Source organism: Manis pentadactyla, chromosome 8 (genome assembly GCF_030020395.1).
Source record: "Manis pentadactyla isolate mManPen7 chromosome 8, mManPen7.hap1, whole genome shotgun sequence".
In the NCBI taxonomy this organism is placed as follows: domain Eukaryota; kingdom Metazoa; phylum Chordata; class Mammalia; order Pholidota; family Manidae; genus Manis; species Manis pentadactyla.
The window spans coordinates 35,273,470-35,295,876 of NC_080026.1; the positions used below are offsets into that span (position 1 = coordinate 35,273,470).

Genomic DNA, 22,407 nt, shown 5'->3' on the forward strand with positions numbered 1-22,407 from the left:
AATAAAAAATAAAAATAAAAAAATAAAAAAAAAAAGAAAAGGGTTGCTTACAAAATTAAATTACTGAGCACATTATCAGGCAATGTACTACATGTATGTAATAAATAAATGAGCAAATTATTATTACTAATAGTATTGGGTCACACCCTCTGCTTGTATGCTGGAGAAAATAAAGAGGTTAAGAATTATAGCAATAGAGATGTAATTGCCAATCTCCCATTAATTATTATGGCTTTGTTGGTTTATTTTTTTACTAAAAATATTTTCAGTTGTATTTTTTATAACAAATATGACCAATACCAAGCCAAGTGGCAAAATTTAAGTTAGGGCATCATTTAATGAAATTGAGAATGAATTTATGGCTAGCTCACTTTATGTTTGTTCTTTGGAATTATACTGCAGAGAGATTTTATTACAACAAATAGTGTCTAAAATAAGTGAGTAAATGTTTTTGGCTAGGTCCAGGTTGTTTATTTAGAAAGGTTTTTGTGTAGTTTTATTTATTTCAGTTGCATATGTCCTATACCAAATAAAAGTCCAAAATAAATAAAATTCATGATGTATATAGAAAATTTTACTTATCAAAATGAAATACTGTAACTGAGTGGCCAGCAAGAAAATCTTTTAAAACATACAAAAGAAAATAAGGACTAGGGATAAAGCTAGAAATGTCTGAAGACACCTCTCAACTATCTCAGATTAAACCTCAGCTTTTCAAGCCACAACATATTACATAAAACTTTGGATTTCCCTAGCTAGATGTTGAGTTTTTAACTTCTAGAAGCTATAAGGAAACAATAAATCTTGGTATAGGAAAAAAGTGTTCAGTAATTCTGTTTATATTCTACTCAATCAAATATCATTTTAAAACCTGTAGTGAATCCAAAAACTTCCAATTCAAAAGAATAGGAAATATGATAAAATATTTATTTTTTTCCTTCTGTATTAATACCCAGAAAACCTATAGACACTGTGGTTACTACTTAAAGGAAAAATAAAGATGAAGGGGGAAAAAAAAGCCTTATCTTAAGTAAGCCTATTCCTAAAATCATATAGGAAGCTCACAGTTGCTTTCATTTTGATATACTTCATTTTACAAACACTGTATTCTTATCACTGACCCTCAATTGTCTAGTTTCCAAAATCTTTAACTTAAAAAAAAAAAAAATCTCCACTCTAGTCATCCACGCGACACTTAAGTGTTCTGAGAGAATGCAAATAAAGGAATCTAAACTGTTTATAATGTTTGTATCATTACCAAATTTGACCTATTGTTATAACTTAGTTTGGGAAGTCTCTCACACAAGGAAAAATCTATAATTCAAATATTTTATATTTGCCATATGAAATTTAAGTACTTAAGTAAATATCAGTCCAATCTACTGCATGGTTATGAAAAATAACAAGGCTTAAAGAGAATTTAAAAGGTTATTTATTTAATTTCCCTGCCTTCAAGAAGGATCGTGTTCCTACCACCAAGATTTTTATATATTTTATTAGCCTGACACTAAAATTCCAAAATTTACCTTGGAAACCTATTTTAATACTTCCACTACATAAGGTTACATTTACTTAAAACTCTGAAACCAAAAAGAGCAGGGCAAAATAGAAACAACACAGGTTTTGATGGCAAGCTAGGAGCAATCTTGCTTAAACCAACTACAAGAAGAATATTGGGAAAATTACTATAAGCACCAAAAGCCTGATTTCTTGTCCATAAAATGAGGTAATATTTCACCACTGAAATGTATCTAGGGAGTAAAATAAGCGAAAAAAGCACAGTCTCAATTGTATTGCATGGTACTATACCTGCAATAACTGCCATTTCGTCCTCTCTGAAAATCACTTCCCAGTACTTTTCAGGGTTTGGTGTGGTAAAGTAGCTTGATCAGTTTAGTCATCCTTTAGATAAAAATGATAAAATCTGGACAAAAACAGCATAATTTCTTGACTTCTGAGAAGACGGCATATAGAGAGAGCTTGAACCCACCTCCTCTCTCACCTTCACAACAAATCAACACCTACACACACGAGCAATTCATTTATCTGGAGAAAGAACTGTGGACTGAATGAGCACCTTCTGCACAAGGTATAGAAAGATCACATAAAAAATGGCAGGAGAGATAGAGACACAGTAAGACACAGACACCCCCAGCACAATGACCAGCAGAGGGAAGGGGTATCACTGAGGGACCTGGACACAGATTCTCTGCCCTGGGGCACAGAAAAGAAGCCATGCTTTAAAATGCATCTAGATGACAAGCAAAAAAACTAAATTTAAAAAACTGAGGCACTTGCCATTCAGCAGGGAAACAGTTGGAGCTCTCTCCAGATCAAAGGTCTCATGAGCACCAATGTTTACACTCTTTCCCCACGTTGATAGTGATACAGGGAGCAGGGTTGGGGCACAGACATCAACTTCAGATTTGGTCTAGGCCACTTCCTAATCCCCACCCATGCCCAGAAGTATCATTCTCAGAAGAGAGGGCATTCAGGCCACAGCTGCCCTTGAGGGCACAGAACCAGGTGCAACCAACCTCTGGAGAGCACACCCTGGCCACTGCTGCAACCCAGGTGCTCATGCAGTAGCAGTGGAGGTGGGGCTTCTTTTGGAGCCACTTGTGCCCCAAGTGGCTGCTGCCCTCACACTCAGAGCCAGTGGTCATGGGGACAGGGCTCTCCTGGGGGCTGTGCCTGGCCCTGGGACTGTACCACGGCTGTGGAGACTGTGGCCACACACCTCTGGGGTATGTGCCTGGGCTGATGCTGCACTGAGGACACGGAGCCACCCACCACTGCCCACCACTGGAGAATATGCCTGGACCTGTTCCCTCCCTGAAAGCAAGGGCACCATCAATATTCACTCAGGAACCCCTCTGACTATGCTCCCCTCCAACCATGCCCTGAGAGCTCTGACACCAAGACATCCCTGGCTCATGCACACTAAACCTCCAGCCAACCAGCCAAAACCACCAGGAACACACAGTCTTCCCAGGGACCTTCCCTATACAAGGACAATCCTTCAAAACTGGGAGAGGGAGCCCTTGCTACTAATTCAAAGACTCAAGCCCTCAAGCTGAACAGCAGAAAGAAAAGAAGAATAAAAAGAATTGAGGGTAAGTTAAGGAAGTTCTGGGACAATATCAAATGTCCAGACTTTTGCATTATAGGAGAACCAAAAGGAGAAAAGAATTAAGTAGAAAATTTACTTGAAGAGTTAATAGCTGCAAACTTCCCTAACCTAGGGAATAAAACACACATCCAGGTCCAGGAAGCAGAGAGAGCCACAAACAAGATAAACCCAAGGAGGTCCATACCAAGACACATCATAATTAAAATATCAAAGATCACAGAAAAAGAGAGAATCTTAAAAGCAGCAAGAAAAAAGCAATGTGTTACCTACAGTGGAAACACCATAAGGCTATCTGCTGATTTTTCAGCAGAAACTACAGGCCAGAAGGGAGTGGCTTGACATATTCAAAGTGCTGAAAAAGAAAAACCTCCAGACAAGAATACTCTACTCAGCAAAGTTATTCAGAATGGAAGGGAAGATAAACAACTTCATAGATAAACATAAGTTAAAAGAGTTCACTACCATTAAACCAGTCTTACAAGAAATGTTAAAGGTTTAAGAGGAAAAGAAAAGATCCTAACTAGAAAAAAGAAAAACATGAAACTGCAAATTTCACTGATAAAAGCAAACATATACCAGGAGATAGTAAATCAATCAATTTAAAGCCAGTATGAAGGTCAAAAAGATAATAGTGTAATCAATTACATCTAAAATGTAGTCAAAGAAACCACTAAATAAAACAGTGTAAAAGAAGAAATCATATACATAAAGTGTATAAGAGAGAGAGTAAAAAAGTGGGTACAGAGGCACGTATTTCAACAATAAAGGCCATATGTGAAAAATCCACAGCTAACATACTCAAAGGCAAATTGCTCCAAGACTTTCCTCCAAGATCAGAAACAAAACAAGGAAGCCCACTCTCATCACTTCTATTCACCATAGTCCTAGAAGTCCTGGCCTCAGCAATCAGACAAGGAAAAGAAATAAAATGTACCCAAATTGGTAAGGGAGAAGTAAAACTGTCACTATTTGCAGATGACATGATATTATATACAGGAAACCCTAAAGACTCTCCAAAACCTATCTAATAAATGAATTTGGTAAAGTCCCAGGATACAAAAACCAATGTACAGAAATTTGCTTTTCTGTTTACAAATAATGAACTAGCAGAAAGAAAAATCAAGAAAACAATCCCATTTATAATTGCATCAAAAAGAATAAAATGCCTAGAAATAAATCTAACCAAGGAGGTGAAAGACCTGTACTATGAAAAGTATAACACATTGACAACACAAATTGAAGACACAAATAAATGGAAAGCTATCCTATGCTAATAGAAGAATTAATATTGTTGGAATGTCCATACTGCACAAAGCAAGCTGCAGATGCAGTGCAATTCCTATCAAAATACCAATGGCATTTTTCACAGAACTAAAGCAAATATTCCTACAATTTGTACAGAACCACAAAAGACCCTGAATAGTCAAAGCAATCTTGAGAAAGAAGAACAAAGCTATCACACTCCCTGATTTCAAGCTGTACTACAAAGCTATAGTAATCAAAACAGTATGGTACTGATAAAAGAACAGACACATAGACCAATGTAACAGAAGAGAGGGCCTAGAAATAAACCCACACTTATATGGTCAATTAATATATGACAAAAGAGGCAAGAATTTACAATGGGGAAAAGACAATCTCTTGAATAAATGGTGCTGGGAAAGCTGGACAGCTACCTGCAAAAGAATGAAACTGGATTACTGTCATACACAAAAATAAATTCAAAATGAATTAAAGACCCAAATGTAAGACCTGAAGCCCCAGAAGAAACTCCTAGAAGAAAACATGGAAAGTAAACTCCTAAATATTGGAACGTACTAATTTTTTTCTGGATGTGTCTCCCTAGGCAAGGCAACAAAAGCAAAACTAAGCAAGTGATACTATACCAAACTAAAAAGCTTCTGCATAGTAAAGGAAACCATGAACAAAATGAAAAAGCAACCTACTGTAAGGAAGAATATATTTGTAAACAATATATCTGATAAAGGGTTAATGTCCAAAATATATAAAAAATTCATACAATGCAACATCAAAAAAGATACAAAAAATCTAATTAAAATATGGGCAGAGAACCTGAACAACATTTTACTGCAGAAGACATACAGTTAGCTGACACATGAAAAGATGCTCACTAACACTAATCATCAGGGAAATGCAAATCAAAACCACAATGAGATATTATCTCAAAGAAGTCACAATGGCTAATGTCAAAAACACAAGAAATAGCAAGTGTTGCTGAGGCTACGCACTGTTGGTGGGAACATAGATTTATGCAGCCACTATGGAAAATGGTATGGAGTTTCTTCAAAAAAACAAAAAAATAAAATAACATAGGACTCAGTAACTCTACTTCCAGGTATTTACTCAAAGAAAACAAAATTACTAATTGAAAAAGATATATGCACCCCTATTTTTACTGCAGCATTATTTACAATAGCCAAAATATGGAAACAACCCAAGTGTTCATCAAGAGATGAGTGGATAAAAAAGATGTGGTACATATACAAAATGGAATGTTATTCAGCCATAAAAAAGAATGAATTGTTGCTATTTGCAACAACATGGGTGGTCCTACAGGATATTATGCTAAATGAAATAAGTAACTCAGAGAAAAGCAAATACCATATGATTTCACTTACATAATGTATCTAAAAAAACAAACAGACTCATAAATACAGAAAACAAACTGGTGGAAGCCATAGGGGAGGGGGCTCAGAGTACAGGTAAATAGGTGAAAGGGTTAAAGAGGTATAAACTTCCAATTTTAGAATAAGTAAATCACAGGGAATGAAAGTAGTGCATAGGGAGTATAGTCAATAATATCTTTGCATGGTGGCAAATGGTAACTACACTTACATGATAAGCATTCTATAACATATGTAACTGTCAAATCACTGTTACACACCTGAAACCAGTATAATTTCGTATTATCAACTATACTTCAATAAAAAAAATTTCCACAGGCTTCATACAAGAATATTCTGATTTGTTCATAATAGCCAGTATGTCCATCAACAAATGAAAAAAACTGTGGTATAGAGATACAACAGAGCACTACTCAACAAAAAAAGAAATACTGAAACATGCAACAACCCAGTAAAACATCAAAAATGCTATGTAACAGAAGCCAAGCACAGAGTACTGTATACTATATGATACCATATATATGAAATTCTAGGCTGAGCAAAAGTAATCAATGATTTAAATGAGAAAAAGAGAACAGCAGATGCCTGGGGGTGGGGGGCAGGGGTAAGGAGAATGGGATTAACTGGAAACAGTCACCAGGACGTTTCTAGGGTGACAGAAATGCCCAGTATCTTGAGTGAGGAATGTAACACTGACATAAACATTTATTTCAAAATTAAGCAGTTATGGACATTACAATGTATGTAAGTTTTATTTTTAAAAAATCTAATGGGGAGATTGTATTAAAGATGGCAGTGTGAGAGGTGAGACAGAGGCTTCCTCCTAAAACAGCATACAATATGAAAATATAACTAATACAACTAATCCTGAAAGAGCAACAGGAAAGAGGGCTGCACCAGACTGCATATACCTGGAGAAAAGAATAAACATTATGGAACAGGGCACAAACACTGCTCTGCTGTAACCCCCGACATTGCTCCAGTTGCTGAGCAGCTCCGGAGAGTAGAGATTCTGGGTGCTACACACAAATATGAAATGTCAAAGGAACCTGGTTCAAAGCAAATTATGAATATAACACCAGAGAAAGATTCAAATGAAATCAACCTCATAAATCTTCCTGAAAGAGATTTCAAAATAAAAATCATTAAAATGATCGTGGAGGTCCAGAAAAATATTCAAGAAGTCAGGAATGAATTCCAGTGGGAGATCCAATCATTACAGAACAGTATCAGAAATGAAACCTAAAATGGAAGGTTTTAAAAGCAGATTAGATATGGTGGATGAGACGATCACTGTAACAGAAATTAGAGAAGAGGAATACAAAGAAGCTGAGGCACCGAGAGAAAAAACGATCTCTATGAAAGAATATTGAGAGAACTGAGTGACCAATCCAAAAGGAACAATATTCGCATTATAGGGTTACCAGAAGAAGAGAGAGAAAAAGGGATAGAAAGTGTCTTTAAGGAGATAACTGCTGAAAACTTCTCCAATCTGGGGAAGGAGATAGTCTCTCAGGCCATGGAGGTGCACAGATCTACAAACACAAGGGACCCAACGAAGACAACACCAAGACATATAGTAATTAAAATGGAAAAGATCAAGGTTAAGGACAGACTATTAAAAGCAGCCAGAGAGAGAAATAAGATCACATACAAAGGAAAGTCCTTCAGGCTATCATCAGATTTCTCAGCAGAAACCTTACAGGCCAGAAGGGAGTGGCATGATGTATTTAATGCAATGAAGCAGAAGGGCCTTGAACCAAGATTACTTTATCTGACAAGATTATCATTTAAATTTGAAGGAGGGATTAAACAATTTTCAGATAAGCAAAAATTGAGAGAATTTACCACCCACAAACTGTCTCTACAGTGTATTTTTGAGGGACTGCTATAGATGGAAGTGTTCCTAAGGTTGAGTAGCTGTCACCAGAGGTAATAAAACCACAGTAAAGAAGCAGAACAGTTAATTACAAAGCAAAAGCAAAATTAAATCAACTATCCCCAAAGTCAATCAAGGGATAGACAAACAGTACAAAATATAATACCTAATATAGAAAGAATGGAGGAGGAAGACAAAGGAGGAGAAAAAAAGAACCTTTAGATTGTGTTTGTAATAGCATATTAAGTGAGTTAAGTTAGACTCCGAGGTAGTAAGGAAGTTAACCTTGAACCTTTGGTAACCACGAATCTAAAGCCTGCAATGCAATAAGGACATAACTATCGATAATCACCCTAAATGTAAATGGTCTCAATGCACCAGTCAAAAGATACAGAGTCACTGAATCGATAAAAAAACAAGACCCATCTATACACTGCCTACAAGAGACTCACTTTAAACCCAAAGACATACCCAGACTACAAGTGAAGGGATGGAAAAAGATATTTCATGCCACTAATAGGGAGAAAAAAGGAGGAATTGCAGTACTTGTATCAGACAACATAGACTTCAAAACAAAGAAAGTCACAAGAGACAAAGAAGGACATTACATAATAATAAAGGGGTCATTCCAACAAGAAGATACAACCACTATAAATATCTATGCGCCCAACACAGGAGCACCTGCATAAGTGAAACAAATACTAACAAAATTAAAAGGGGAAATAGAATGCAATACATTCGTACTAGGAGACTTCAACACCCCACTCACTCCAAAGGACAGATCAACCAGACAGAATAAGTAAGGAGACAGAGGCACTGAACAACACATTAAAACAGATAGACCTGACAGATTCGATAAAGGGCTGACATCCAAAATATATAAAGAACTCACACACCTCAACAAACAAAAAGCAAATAATCCAATTAAAAATGGGCAGAGGAGCTGAAAAGACAGTTCTCTAAAGAAATTCAGACGGCCAACAGACACATGAAAAGATGCTCCACATCGCTTGTCATCAGAGAAATGCAAATTAAAACCACAATGAGATATCACCTCACACCACTAAGGATCGCCATCATCGAAAAGACAATCAAAAACAAATGTTGGCGAGGTTGTGGAGAAAGGGGAACCCTCCTACACTGCTGGTGGGAATGTAAATTAGTTCAACCATTGTGGGAAGCAGTATGGAGGTTCCTCAAAATGCTCAAAATAGAAATACCATTTGACCCAGGAATTCCACTTCTAGGAATTTACCCTAAGAATGCAGCAGCCCAGTTTGAAAAAGACAGATGCACCCCTATGTTTATCACTGCACTATTTACAATAGCCAAGATATGGAAGCAACCTAAATGTCCATCAGTAGATGAATGGATAAAGAAGATGTGGAATATTACTCAGCCATAAGAAAGAAACAGATCCTACCATTTGCAACAACATGGATGGAGCTAGAGGGTATTATGCTCAGTGAAATAAGCCACGTGGAGAAAGACAAGTACCAAATGATTTCACTCATATGTGGAGTATAAGAACAAAGGAAAACTGAAGGAACAAAACAGCAGCAGAATCACAAAACCCAAGAATGGACTAACAGTTACCAAAGGGAAAGGGACTGAGGAGGATGGGTGGGAAGGAAGGGACAAGGGCGGGGAAAAAGAAAGGGGGCATTACGATTAGCAAATATAGTGTGTGTGGGGCACGGGGAGGGCTGTACAACACAGAGAAGACAAGTAGTGATTTGACAGCATCTTACTATGCTGATGAACAGTGACTGTGAAGGGGTATGTGGGGGGGACTTGGTGAAGGGGGGAGCCTAGTAAACAAAATGTTCTTCATGTAATTGTAGATTAATGATACAAAATAAAAAAATAAAAAATAAAAATAAAAAAACAAATGGACCTAACAGACATCTACAGAAGTCTACACCCAAAAGCAGCAGAATACACATGCTTTTCAAGTGCACATGGAACATTTTCAAGAATAGATCATACACTAGGCCAAAAAAAGAGCCTTGGTAAATTCAAAAAGGTTGAAATTGAACCAACCAGTTTCTCAGACCACAAAGGTATGAAACTAGAAATAAATTACGCAAATAAAATAATCTCACAAACACATGGAGGTTTCACAACATGCACCTGAATAACCAATGGATCAATGAGCAAATAAAAACAGAGATCAAGCAATATATGGAGACAAATGACAACAATAATTCAACACTGCAAAATCTGTGAGACCGCAGCAAAGGCCATACTAAGAGGAAAGTATATTGCAATACAGGCCTACCTCAGGAAAGAAGAACAATCCCATATGAACAGTATAAACTCAAAATTAATGAAACTAGAAAAAGAAGAACAAATGAAGCCCAAAGTCAGTAGAAGGAGGGATATAATAAAGATTAGAGCAGAAATAAAATCGAAAAGAATAAAACAATAGAAGAATCAATGAAATCAAGAGCTGGTTCTTCAAGAAAATAAACAAAATAGATAAACCCCTAACCAGATTTATCAAGAAAAAAAAGTCTACATACATAAACAGAATCGGAAATGAGAAAGGAGAACTTATGAAAACCACAGAAATGCAAAGAATTATTAGAGAATACTATGAAAAATTATATGCTAAGGAAGTGGATAATCTAGAATAAATGGACAACTTTCTAGAAAAATACAACTTTCCAAGGATGACCCATAAAGAAACAGAAAATCTGAACAGACCAATCACCAGCAACAAATTGAATTGGTAATCAAAAAACTACGTAAGAACAAAACCCCTGTGACAGATGGCTTCACCACTGAATTTTATCAAAATTTAGTGAAAACCTAGTACCCATCCTCCTTAAAGTTTTCCAAAATGTAGAAGAGGGAATACTCCCAAACTCATTCTATGAGGCCCCCATCACTCTAATACCAAAACCAGGCAAAGACACCACAAAAAAAGAAAATTACAGACCAATATCCCTGATGAACATAGATGAAAAATACTCAACAAAATATTAGCAAACTGAATTCAAAAATACATCAAAAAGATCATTCATCATGATCAGGTAGGATTTATTCCAGGAATGCAAGGATGGTACAGCATTCAAAAATCCACCAACATCACATCAACGAAAAGAAGGACAAAAACCACACGATCATCTCCATAGATGCTGAAAAAGCGTTTGACAAAATTCAACATCCATTCATGCTAAAAACTCTCAACAAAATGGGTACAGAGGGGAAGTACCTCAACATAATAAAGGTCATATATTACAAACCCATAGCCAACATCATACTAAACAGCGAGAAGCTGAAAGCTTTTCCTTTAAGATTGGGAACAAGACAAGGATGCCCACTCTCCTCACTTCTATTTAACACAGTTCTGGTGGTCCTAGCCATGGCAATCAGATAACACAAAGAAATAAAATGCATCAAGATTGGCAAGGAAGAAATTAAACTGTTTGCAGATGACATGATATTGTACATAAAAATCCCTGAAGAATCCACTCCAAAACTACTAAATCTAATATTTGAATTTAGTAAAGTTGTGGGATACAAAATACACAGAAATCTGTTGCATTCCTATACACTAACAATGAACTAGCAGAAAGAGAATGCAAGAAAACAATTCCATTCACAGTTGCATCAAAAAGAATTAAGATACATAGGAATAAACCAAACCAAGGAAGTGAAAGACCTATACTCTGAAAACTACAAAACACTCATGAGAGAAATTAAAGAAGATACCAATAAATGGAAACACATCCATTTGCTCATGCTCATGGGTAGGAAGAATTAATATTGTCAAAATGGTCATCCTGCCTAAAACAATCTACAGATTCAAAGCAATTCCTATCAAAATACCAACAGCATTCTTCATTGAACTAGAGAAAATCATTCTAAAATTCATATGGAACCACAAAAGACCCCAAATAGCCAAAGCAATTCTGAGAAGGAAGAATAAAGCTGGGGGGATTATGCTTCCCAACTTCAAGCTCTACTACAAAGCCTCACTAATCAAGACAATTTGGGACTGGTACAAGTACAGAACCATAGACCAATGGAACAGACTAGAGAGCCTTGATATAAACCCAAGCATATATGGTCAATTAATATACGATAAAGGAGCCATGGGAATACAATGGGGAAATGACAGCCTCTTCAACACTTGGTGTTGGCAAAACGAGACAGCTATATGCAAGAGAATGAAACTGGATTATTGTTTAACCCCATACACAAAAGTAAACTCAAAATGAATCAAAGACTTGAATGTAAGTCATGAAAGCATAAAACTCTAAGAAAACATAGGCAAAAATCTCCTGAATATAAACGAGCAATTTCTTCCTGAATGCATCTCTTCGAGCAAGGGAAACAAAAGTAAAAATGAAAACATGGGACTACATCAAACTAAAAAGCTTCTGTACAGCAAAGGACACCATCAACAGAACAAAAAAGCATCCTACAGTATGGGAGAATGTATTTGTAAATGACATAATCGACAAGGGGTTAACATCCTAAATATATAAAGAACTCACACGCCTCAACACCCAAAGAGCAAATAACCCAATTAAAAAATGGGCAGATTAAAAAATTTTCCAAAGAAAAATTCAGATGGCCAACAGACACATGAAAAGATGCTCCACATCACTAATCATCAGGGAAATGCAAATTAAAACCACAATGAGATATCACCTCACACCAGTAAGGATGGCCAGCATCGAAAAGACTAAGAACAACAAATGCTGGCAAAGATGTGGAGAAAGGGGAACCCTCCTACACTGCTGGTGGGAATGTGAGCTAGTCCAACCATTGCGGAAAGCAATATGGAGGTTCCTCAAAACACTAAAAATAGAAATACCATTTGACCCAGGAATCACTCCTTGGAATTTACCCAAAGAATACAAGTTCTCAGATTCAAAAAGACATATGCACCCCTATGTTTATCACAGCACTATTTGCAATAGCCAAGAAATGGAAGCAACCTAAGTGTCCATCAGTAGATGAATGGATAAAGAAGATGTGGTACATACACACAATGGAATACTATTCAGCCATAAGAAAGGAACAAATCCTACCCTTTGCAACAACATGGATGGAACTGGAGGATATTATGCTCAGTGAAATAAGCCAGGCGGAGAAAGACAAGTGCCAAATGATTTCCCTCATTTGTGGTGTATAACAATGAAGCAAAACTGAAGGAACAAAACAGTAGCAGACTCACAGACTCCAAGAAGGGACTAGTGGTTACCAAAGGGGAGGTGTGTGGGAGGGCGGGTGGGAAGGGAGAGAGAAGGGGATTGAGGGGTATTATGTTTAGTACACATGGTGTGAGGGGTCATCGGGAAAACAGTGTAGAACAGAGAAGGATAATAGTGAATCTGTGGCATCTTACTACACTGATGGACAGTGACTGCAATGGGGTATGGGTGGGGACTTGATAATATGGGTAAATGTAGCAACCACATTGTTTTTTCATGTGAAACCTTCATCAGAGTGTATATCAATAATACCTTAATAAAAAATAAGAAATCTAATGGGGAATCGGGAGTTGAGAAAGAAACTATTGAAACAAAATATGGCATAGTACGTTTAACTGGTTGATAAGCACATGGGGGTTCATTATATGATTTTTATTTCATATGTTTGAAATTTTATAATATAAGGTTTTTAAAAAATAATTCCTCTTAATTCCTCCTTAGTGGGGAAAGAGAACTGATAATCAGTGTCCTTCACATAAATTAGAATCTCTTATTAAGGCATTCCCTCAACTTTTATTTTATATGCTGAATAATCCATCCTTCATGCTTTCTTTAATTTTATCACACTTAGCAGCTCACCTTGAAATCTGTGGATGTTTTCCATATCTCATTTATTCACTACTTAATACCTATAGGGAGAAAAGGGCTGGAGAACACTACTTTAGTCCCCACTACATGCCTGGCATTTTGCTACCTTCTTTGAATACATTACCCAACTTATGTCCCAAAACTGAATTTAGCATTTAAAAATGTAATCTTATTTGTTTACTTACATAAGTATTTGTTTACTTATATCCTCCCTCATCAGAATTTATGGTCATTGGCAACATGGATCTGATCTTGTCCACTATTTCTTCAGATATGGCACATAGTACATTCCAGTAAACGTGTGAATCAAAAAATGTATTATCAGAGTTCACAAATACCCCACTTCACTCTCTTTTTGATAGTGAAAATCATTCCCTACTTGTTATATGCAGCTTGTTTTGTCTTTAATCTTATTGGCAACTATATCAATTGTTGTAATGTATTTGTTTCAAGTGTCACAGAATGATCTGTTTGAGAACTTCACATTTTCTCTTATTAAAAAATGTAGTCATAAAAATATTTTAATACAGTATATCAATTTATATATTTCAGCATATCTTTATATGATGTGTGATTTATATATATATATACTGTTACTTTTTCTGATCTTATTCATACGGATAAAGAAGAAAATCCTAATGCTTTGATAGTCTCAAATTCTGTAACCATCATTATAAAGTTGAAAAACACTGGCAAATATTGAGATTTGAGAGTTCCTTACACAGAGTAAACTGCAGTTAATAGATTTGTAATAACAATGATCAATTTCATTTCAAAATAATTTATCTAACAAAGCACCTACATATATAAAATCAAATAGTTCTGTTCACTTACATACAGAAAATCTAAGTTTGTCCTCAGAGGACATTCTTCAGTGAACATTTTGGGCATGGTTTAGCAGAAAAACCACCAATACCTCAGATTAGAATTAAGAGTTCCACTTCAATTTTGAATAATTTTTCTGTTCTTAAATATCCTCAAAACATCCATAAGGTTTAAAAAGTAGGAGGGAGGGGAGAACAAATGTTATTAGTGATATCGTTATAAACTAAAATTGAGTAAAATAGCTGCTAACAAACAGCAAGTCAGTTGTCAAGATCAAGATTTTTCCCCATCAGTTAAACTAAATACTCTACCCAAGAGCTTGGTAATTACCACATTTCTCCGACCAACTAAAAAACTTTGAAAAAGGATTTTCTAACATTCTAAGGTAGAAAGCAAGAGAGAAGTAGGCATCAAGAGAAATAGAAAATCAATCACAAAGACATTATACATATAAAATTTTACTATTTAAAAAACAGTTCACAAATGTCTTACATATATTGTTTGCCACAGATTCAAATCCAAGCTCTTCCAGATGCCATTTATATTCATAGATTATACATAACTCAAAAAATATTTAATTTAAATGTATCAAATGAAGCAAAGGGCTTAAAAATAGGAGTTTCAAAGTAAATACTCTAGAGTCACAGCAAATAGATCTGACCTTTCCAAGTGGCTTTCCCAAAGAGTTTCCAATCAGTTTCCAGTCATTTAAGATCTCTTCAACTTTGGAAATAAACCTAGGAAGGAGCAAAAAACTCTCTAAATATGTACAGCACATTTTTTACTGTTGTTACACAATTCCTTTAAAAAGAATTTTTTTATATTTTAACATTTTATCAGAGAAGGCTCAGTAAGTTTTGTATTGTTTTATGGATGTGAAATAAAATGGAAATTATCTTATTTAGCCCAAGAATTCTTAGGTTTTGATTTTTCTAAGTCTAATGCTTATCCAACAAAGGCATTCTGCCTTCTATAATTAATAAATCTCTCTATATTAAAATGAATATAATAAGTTCAGGACCGAAGTAAAAACCAATAGACTAAAATGATACTATTAAGGGTAATTATGAAACCAAACATCTTTTCCCTAACCTCAAAATAATTGATCTAAATTAACTTTTCCTTTAAAGATTTTTAGGAATTCCCTGATTTGACTCCTCCTACCCCCAAAAAGAAAAAAACATTATTTGGAACTTTGCTCATTAAAATAAAACAAGCTTTAAAGGGATAGCTGGCAAAAGCTACAAGTATATTGGTCAGTTTTAAGGAATAATTGACAGAATTTAAAACTATTCACTACCTAATCTTTAAATCTATTGATCAAATACCTATTAAAAAGAGATGAATTTAAACCAACAACATGCTCAATATTAGCAAATGAAAACCCAAATCTCAGTGTAGTGTTAAACACATATTTAAAAGACACTTTCAGAAGATTTACTACTCTAAATTGACTACTTATATAAGTATGATGCAATCTAACAGCAACATTGCTCTCCTAAAACTCCTACATAGTATTGCTAGAGTACTAGAGTTAATTCTAGTCAAAATATATTCAGACATCAGTTTTTTGTCAGTGACATAAATTATTATTTACATTTCTGTTTTAAGATAGTAATGATAAACCTGAGTTGTTACAATTCAACTGAACCTGCTAATTAATTCCTCTTTATAATTAAAGGTAGTATTACATTGACAGACACTGACTGCAATGGAGGGGTTGAGGTCTTGATAATATGGGTGAGTGCTGAACCACCGTTTTGTATATGTGAAACCATCATAAGATTGTATATCAACGGTACTTCAACAAAAAAAACAATGAAAAATGAAAAATGAAAGGTAGTATTAATATACAAATTCACTTTTGGGAGGGTTTAGCAAAAGATAATTATCAGTTTCGAAAATAAGTACTCGAGAAATAAGCTAACATTTTTACAAACAAAAAAATTTTTAACTATATACATATGTGATTTGTGAGCAAATACTTGCATGTGAAATGTACACTGCATTTACAAATGGTAAAGAACTGTTAGCTACCTAAATGTTCAACTGCAGCAGTTGTAACTTAACAGTACATTCATTCAACGGACTAAAATGCACCTATTAAAAAGCTTGTTTTGAAGATGAGGAAATAAGAAAAATTTCAAGGTAAATGAAAACATAGAAGCTATAGAAATAAATATTAATACAAATTGATACAAAGTTTACAACACAGATTGGGGGAATTTTTCTCAAAATAATAGTAGCTATTACAGGTGATTTTTTTACTTATTCTACTGTGAGTGATTATTATAATAATTTTAAAGCATAGCTTTCATAGTAAGGGAAAGAACACCTTAAAATACTTGCTGTATGAACTGTAACTACTAGCTAAAATAGAAAAATTGCACTCTATCCTGAAAATAAAGATTTGACTAGAAAAACGTAGTAACTTTATCCCTGAAAATGCTCTCCAGATATCAGCTGAAGGGTCATTACCTCTGACTTCTCATTCTATATTAGGTTCCTTTGTTACATGCTCTTATAAAACCAGGTATCTTTCCCTTCTCAGCTCTTATTTCAGTTGTAATTGCATACTCATCGCTATTATTATGTGATTCATATCTGTCTACTAGACTGTACATTAAGAGCAGAAAACATTTGTTTTTATTGACCACCACATCTCTAATACCCTGCATGATACTTACTGTGCTTGACACACAGACAATAAATATTTCTTCAGTAGATAATGGAAAAAAGTGTTCTGGGCTTCTATTTAGTCCTCTCAGTAAGTTACCTGTATGACTTATACTGACTAGACCTTTCATTCAAACACTACCCTCAAGGTTTATTTGAGTCCAAAGTCTTAACGTTTTTCCATGAATTTTAAAACACTAGTTTTGCTCTAGAAACAAAAGCATAAAAGCCAAAAGCTAAGTTTCCTACTCTGTGGTAGTTCTCATAACTGTGTTAAAAATTACTTCCATATAAGAAGCTAAAGGATTTAACATTCCATTTCAGGATATTTTAAATATTTAGGTAGGGGAAAGTGATCATTTTTCTATTCAGTACTCTGATATTTCCTCCCCTTAACCTCCGAAGATTTAGGTTACAATTTCTAACTACCATCAAGATAGCAAGTCATTATTTCAAATTGAATAGACCGAAAACTTCACTCTTCTTACTTTGCCACTTTCTTAACTGTGATCTTTCAGGCAAGAAACTGCAGTTTCATGTTTGACTCTTTCTACTTTTACATTTCATCAAGTCTATCTACCTAAGTCTTCTTTGAAATATCTTATAATCCTTGCTCCTATCCTCCCATTCTCTCCAGTCTCCAAGCACCAACCTAACTATGGATCAAGCTCTGTCACTCACCTTCATTTTACCCCAAGTCCTGAAATATATCACTTTGCCCCTCTAAAATCAAGGGTCTGTCACTATTGTAGTTTAATGGTTCTAAGTATGGTCTCCTGACCAGCAAACATCAGCATCACCTGGGCATTCGTTAGAAATGCAAATATTGGGGTCCAACTCAGACATAATCAGAAACTTGATTCTGAGGCACACTGAAGTTTGAGAATCACTGGTCTTAAAGCACCAAATGTAGGTGCTTCCTTTACTTAGCTGTGGAGGTTGTCCATAACCTGGTACTATCTTATCAATCTCATTCATCTCTGTTCAATAGATAGCCTTCACTCCAGTAAAGACATTTCTTCCTTAAATCCCAAAGGTTCATTTTTGCCTGTCTCTGCTCATGTCAGGTTCCTTCTCACGTCTGACCAACTTCATTCTTTGAAGGACCAGCTCATTTCCCACCTTTTTTACGAAAATATCTCCAACAGTTGTAATCCATAAAATATCATCCTTAAATTACTATGTTTATAGTCAGTACAAGTTGGCTTACCATTTAATTATTTGCTGTTTTGTCTTTCTAAACATATGGATCAACGCTTTGGTTTTCTCCTGTTTGTGCTCTTTTCCACTAGTATAATTCTGGACACACAGTACCCGCTCGGTAAAACCTTGCCAGTGTGGTTATGTCTTACTTTTTTTTTGGAGGGTATTACAGTTCACTATTAGTCCAGCAGGGATCTTTTATACTTTTCTATATCATCAAATGACATGCCATCCACAAATTTCCTCTCCCAACCAGAAAGATTATAAATTGTTGCAACAAGCTAACTACTGACATCAACACAGAGAAAACTGAAGAGTCTCTGTGACACTGAACAAAACTTCTCGATCTAGGCTATCACTCCACAACAAACTTAAACTTTCCAATTAATTTCAGAGATACAACAGTTCTGGAGTTTGACAGGCACAGGAAGCCTGGGCATTACCCACTGAAATGTAACAATTCTTATCAATGCCACATGCAAATCTTTTAAAAGGTTCTTCTAAAAGGATGGATGGTGGGGGTGTGCCAGATGGACAATCACCAGCACGACGAGGCCTCCCCCTAAAGAGGACATATACCAATGTACACCGCAGGAGAATAGGCAGCTGCCAAGTTCACTGCTCGTAATAACAAATGAGTTAGACGGAAATGAAAACAAGAACGGACGTGGTAGGCACGTAACCTGTTTCTGCGGGAGAGCAACACCAACGCAGGGGAAGTAGTCTGAGAGTAAACACAACTTTTTCTGAGCCGGAATCCCAGGCCTTTGCCTGGGATGGGGCGGGGCTTGCCACACGCGAGACGCAGAGAAGGCTTCCGGCTGATCAGAGACAGGAGAGGGAGACTTTTCCCGCAAAAGGGGCCTCACCTATGGAACCGCGGCCCACGGTGACCACTGATCTGACTCACTCACCTTTCCCATTCCGAGGCAGTGGTGAAGTCCGTGATCTCAAATACCTCCGACTCGGGCTGCGGGAAGGAAAAGGAAAGACACTGAGCCCCGGGGCGCTAACGCGGAGGAGCGAACTTAGAGACACGATTAGGCAGGGAGCAGGAACCTCACCTCACTGTCAGCCGCCATCTTGAGGAGCGCCGGGGTGGGCGCTAGGGCTGACGGGAAGAACGGGAGGGCGGGGAAGGAGGAAAAGGAGGGCGGGAGTGGGCGGGGCCGACGCGCAGGCCCGCCCCCCGAGGTCGCTGCCTGGCACTAGGTCCTGCTCAGAAAAGTCTTCAAGGCTGAAATCACCAGATAGGGGCGGGCAGTGGAGGCGATTGCTTTGAATTTGAAATTTTACTGTAATGAATACAGGAAGGGAACAGAAGCAAGGAAGTAAGACAAGTCCCCAGATTCCTGTGGCCCAGACTATACTAAAAAATCTGAAGCACATCGAGTTTGTTTTCATTCAAGCTGTTTTGTTTACAACCTCTCTTTATTGACTGTAAGTCACTGAGCTAGGTGCTGTAATAGTTACGGTCCCGACTCTCAAAGATTTTCATCGTTTGGTTAAGTCAATAAAATCATCATGCTAGTTATCTGTTTTCTGGGAGGAGCAACATGCTGTTCAGTGACTACTTCAGTTATTAAGCCATTGAGGAACAGAAGTTGCCAGCTAGCAGTTGGTAATTATATCTTATACATACTGAAGTATTTACAGGTGAAATGATGCCATGTCCAGGATTTGCTTGAAATTAATGGGATGGGGAAGTTGGTAGGGCTAGGAATAAAACAGGATTAGCTATGAGTGAGTAAATATTTAAGACAGTAATGGATACATGTGTATTATACTATTCTGTGTACTTGTATTAGGACTGAAATTTTTCATAATTAAAAGTTTAAAATAAATCTCATTTAATTAGTTTGCAACCCACAAGAAGGAATTTGGGTATAGAGAACTAAGAAATTCAGCATAAGTGTGGATAAAATGAGAGTTCCTGTGGCCAGGATTCTCACCTGGCCCTGGTTGACTAGCTCACTGCACACCTGTGGGCAATACATGGCTGTTGACTCTATATAAGAGCTCCGCCCAGTGCTCTGGGCACGACACGGTGGCAGGGCTGCAAGGCTGCAGGAGAGCAGAGGCTGAAGTGGTGGTAGTGCTGAGGACAGAGACCCAGAGGATGGCTGTGAGGGACGACTGTGCAGAGAGGCCTAGAGGACCACTGTGCAGGATGGCTGTGTGGACAGAGGGGCCCAGAGGCAGAGACTGGCTTGCTGCATGCAGACTCGCTCTGAATGAACGCGATTTTAGTGACTGACCTGCCACTGTGAGAATAAAGTTGGGTATAACCCTTTCACCCTAAGAACGTTTTGCTGTCATTTTCTTTGGTCACACTGAATCCATAGCGAACTTGCCTGGGGCTGAAACCCATTGGCAAGACAATAAGCAATACAAAAATGAAATCTTAAAATAGAGTTAAAGATATCAAAATTTGGTGATAGGAAACTAAGGTTATAAGAATTTTGACAATCAACAGATAATGATTGCCAGTGCCAAGTCTTAAACGTCTGTCTTTTGATGTTCCTTCTAGTTTCTGGTGTTGTGTCCACTATGCTAGTGGGGGATTGTGAGTTACTACTGCAGCAATCTTTCCCAAGAGGTCTCAACTTGCACCTTCATTCATTTACAAGCATTTATTATACCCCTGTTGTAAGCCAATCACTGTGTTGGGCTTCAGGGATATATGATATATGTATATATACATATATATGCATATATGGTCCCTGACTTCTGGAAATAAGGATCTAGGAGGGAAACTGGAAATTTGCTGAACAAATGGAAAGAAGAAGTTCTACATGGGTCAGCATCATTGTTAGCAATGTGGACATTAACGGAAACTTTGACAAGAAGAATCTTGGAGGAGAGCTGAGGGATAAGATGGGGGCAGCCAATTTTGGGGTGGGGAAGGCTTCTAAGCAGAGGGAACAGCATGGCCAGAGGCCACAGTTAGGAAAGGCTTATCTGTCTAATGAACTGAAAGAGTACACTGAGAGCACAGTGTTTGTGATGAAGCTGGAGAGGTAGGCATGGACCAGATGATACAGAGCCTTCTAGACCAAGGTTGGACTGTATTTGAAGCACAATGAAGTCAGTAAAATGCTTTAAGCAAGGGAGCAATGTGATCCAATTTACATTTTTCAAATCTCTGGATGCTAACTGAATAGATTCGGCAAGGGGAAGAAGTAGGAACAACTGGTGACTCTGAAAGCATCCTTGAGAGATGGTGTGTAGGCTATGATTAGGATGGTCCACAGCAGATGAGGTGAACTTATTTGATAAGTATTTGATAGACAATAGGGAGGACTTGATGAATAAATGTACAGATTAAAGAAAAAAAGGAACCAAAGATAACTTTTGGGGTCCTGATCTAAGTAACTATGGCAGGATGACATCATTGCCCAAGACGATGAAAACTGGAAGAAGCAAGGAGACTACTGTTTGGCTTGCCAAATGTTAAGTTTGACAGGCTCATGAGATATTCAAGTGGAGTTGTCAAGGAGAAAATTGGGTATAAGAACAGGATTCAGAGGCAAGACTGGGGTGAAGATATAAATTAGGGAGTATTTTAAAATCATAAGAATAGATAATTTAAGAAGATAATACAGAAGAAGAAAAGGGGCCTCATATAAAGTTGTCTTGCCAATGGGTTTCAGCCCCAGACAAGTTCACTGTGGATTCAATGAGACCGAAAAAATGACAATGGAACATTCTGGGGTGAAAGGGTTTATACCGAACTTTATCCCCACCGTGGCAGGTCAATCACTAGAATCCTGTCCACTCAGAACAAGTCTGATTCAGCAAGCCAGGCTCTGCCTCTGGGCCTCTCGGACCCCGCATCCATCTCAGTCTCTGTCCTCGGCACTGCCACCACTCCAGCCTCTGCGTCCTCCAGCCGTGTCACCGTGTTGCCCAGAGCATTGAGTGTAGCCCTTTATAAAGAGTCAGTAACAACATATTGCCCACACGTGTGTAGTGAGCAAGTAGACCAGGGCCAGGTGAGAATCCTGGCCATAGGAACCTTTACTTTCTCCGCAAAAGGCCTGAACAAATTTTTAATGTTTAGAGAATGGATAAAAGGAGGGTATCCAGTGAGATGACAGGAGTGGCTGTAGAGAAGTAGGAAAACAAGGAAAGAGAGATGGCACAGAACCCAAGAGAGGAGAATGTTTCAGAATGGTAAATACTGATTGTGGCTGAAAAGCAGGTGAGAAAGGAACGTTGGGTCAA

At 37.1% G+C, this 22,407-nt stretch overlaps 1 protein-coding gene across 4 annotated transcripts in view; it reads right to left on the reverse strand.

The window, feature by feature from the left end:
• Positions 1 to 19,301, reverse strand: part of RAB3GAP1 (RAB3 GTPase activating protein catalytic subunit 1) — a 107,566-nt gene extending 88,265 nt beyond the window's left edge. For 3 of the 4 annotated variants that reach the window (XM_036886580.2, XM_036886579.2, XM_036886578.2), the window contains exons 1-3: positions 19,245 to 19,286; positions 19,095 to 19,150; positions 14,963 to 15,038 (exon numbers count right to left, since the gene is read on the reverse strand). In XM_036886580.2, the coding sequence (XP_036742475.2) occupies positions 14,963 to 15,038; positions 19,095 to 19,150; positions 19,245 to 19,262 (150 nt within the window). In that variant the 5' untranslated portion in view covers positions 19,263 to 19,286. Of the gene's footprint in view, positions 1 to 14,962; positions 15,039 to 19,094; positions 19,151 to 19,244 lie in introns of all 4 variants that reach the window. The other variant, XM_036886577.2, reaches the window with a different exon arrangement.
• Positions 19,302 to 22,407: the final 3,106 nt, after the last annotated feature.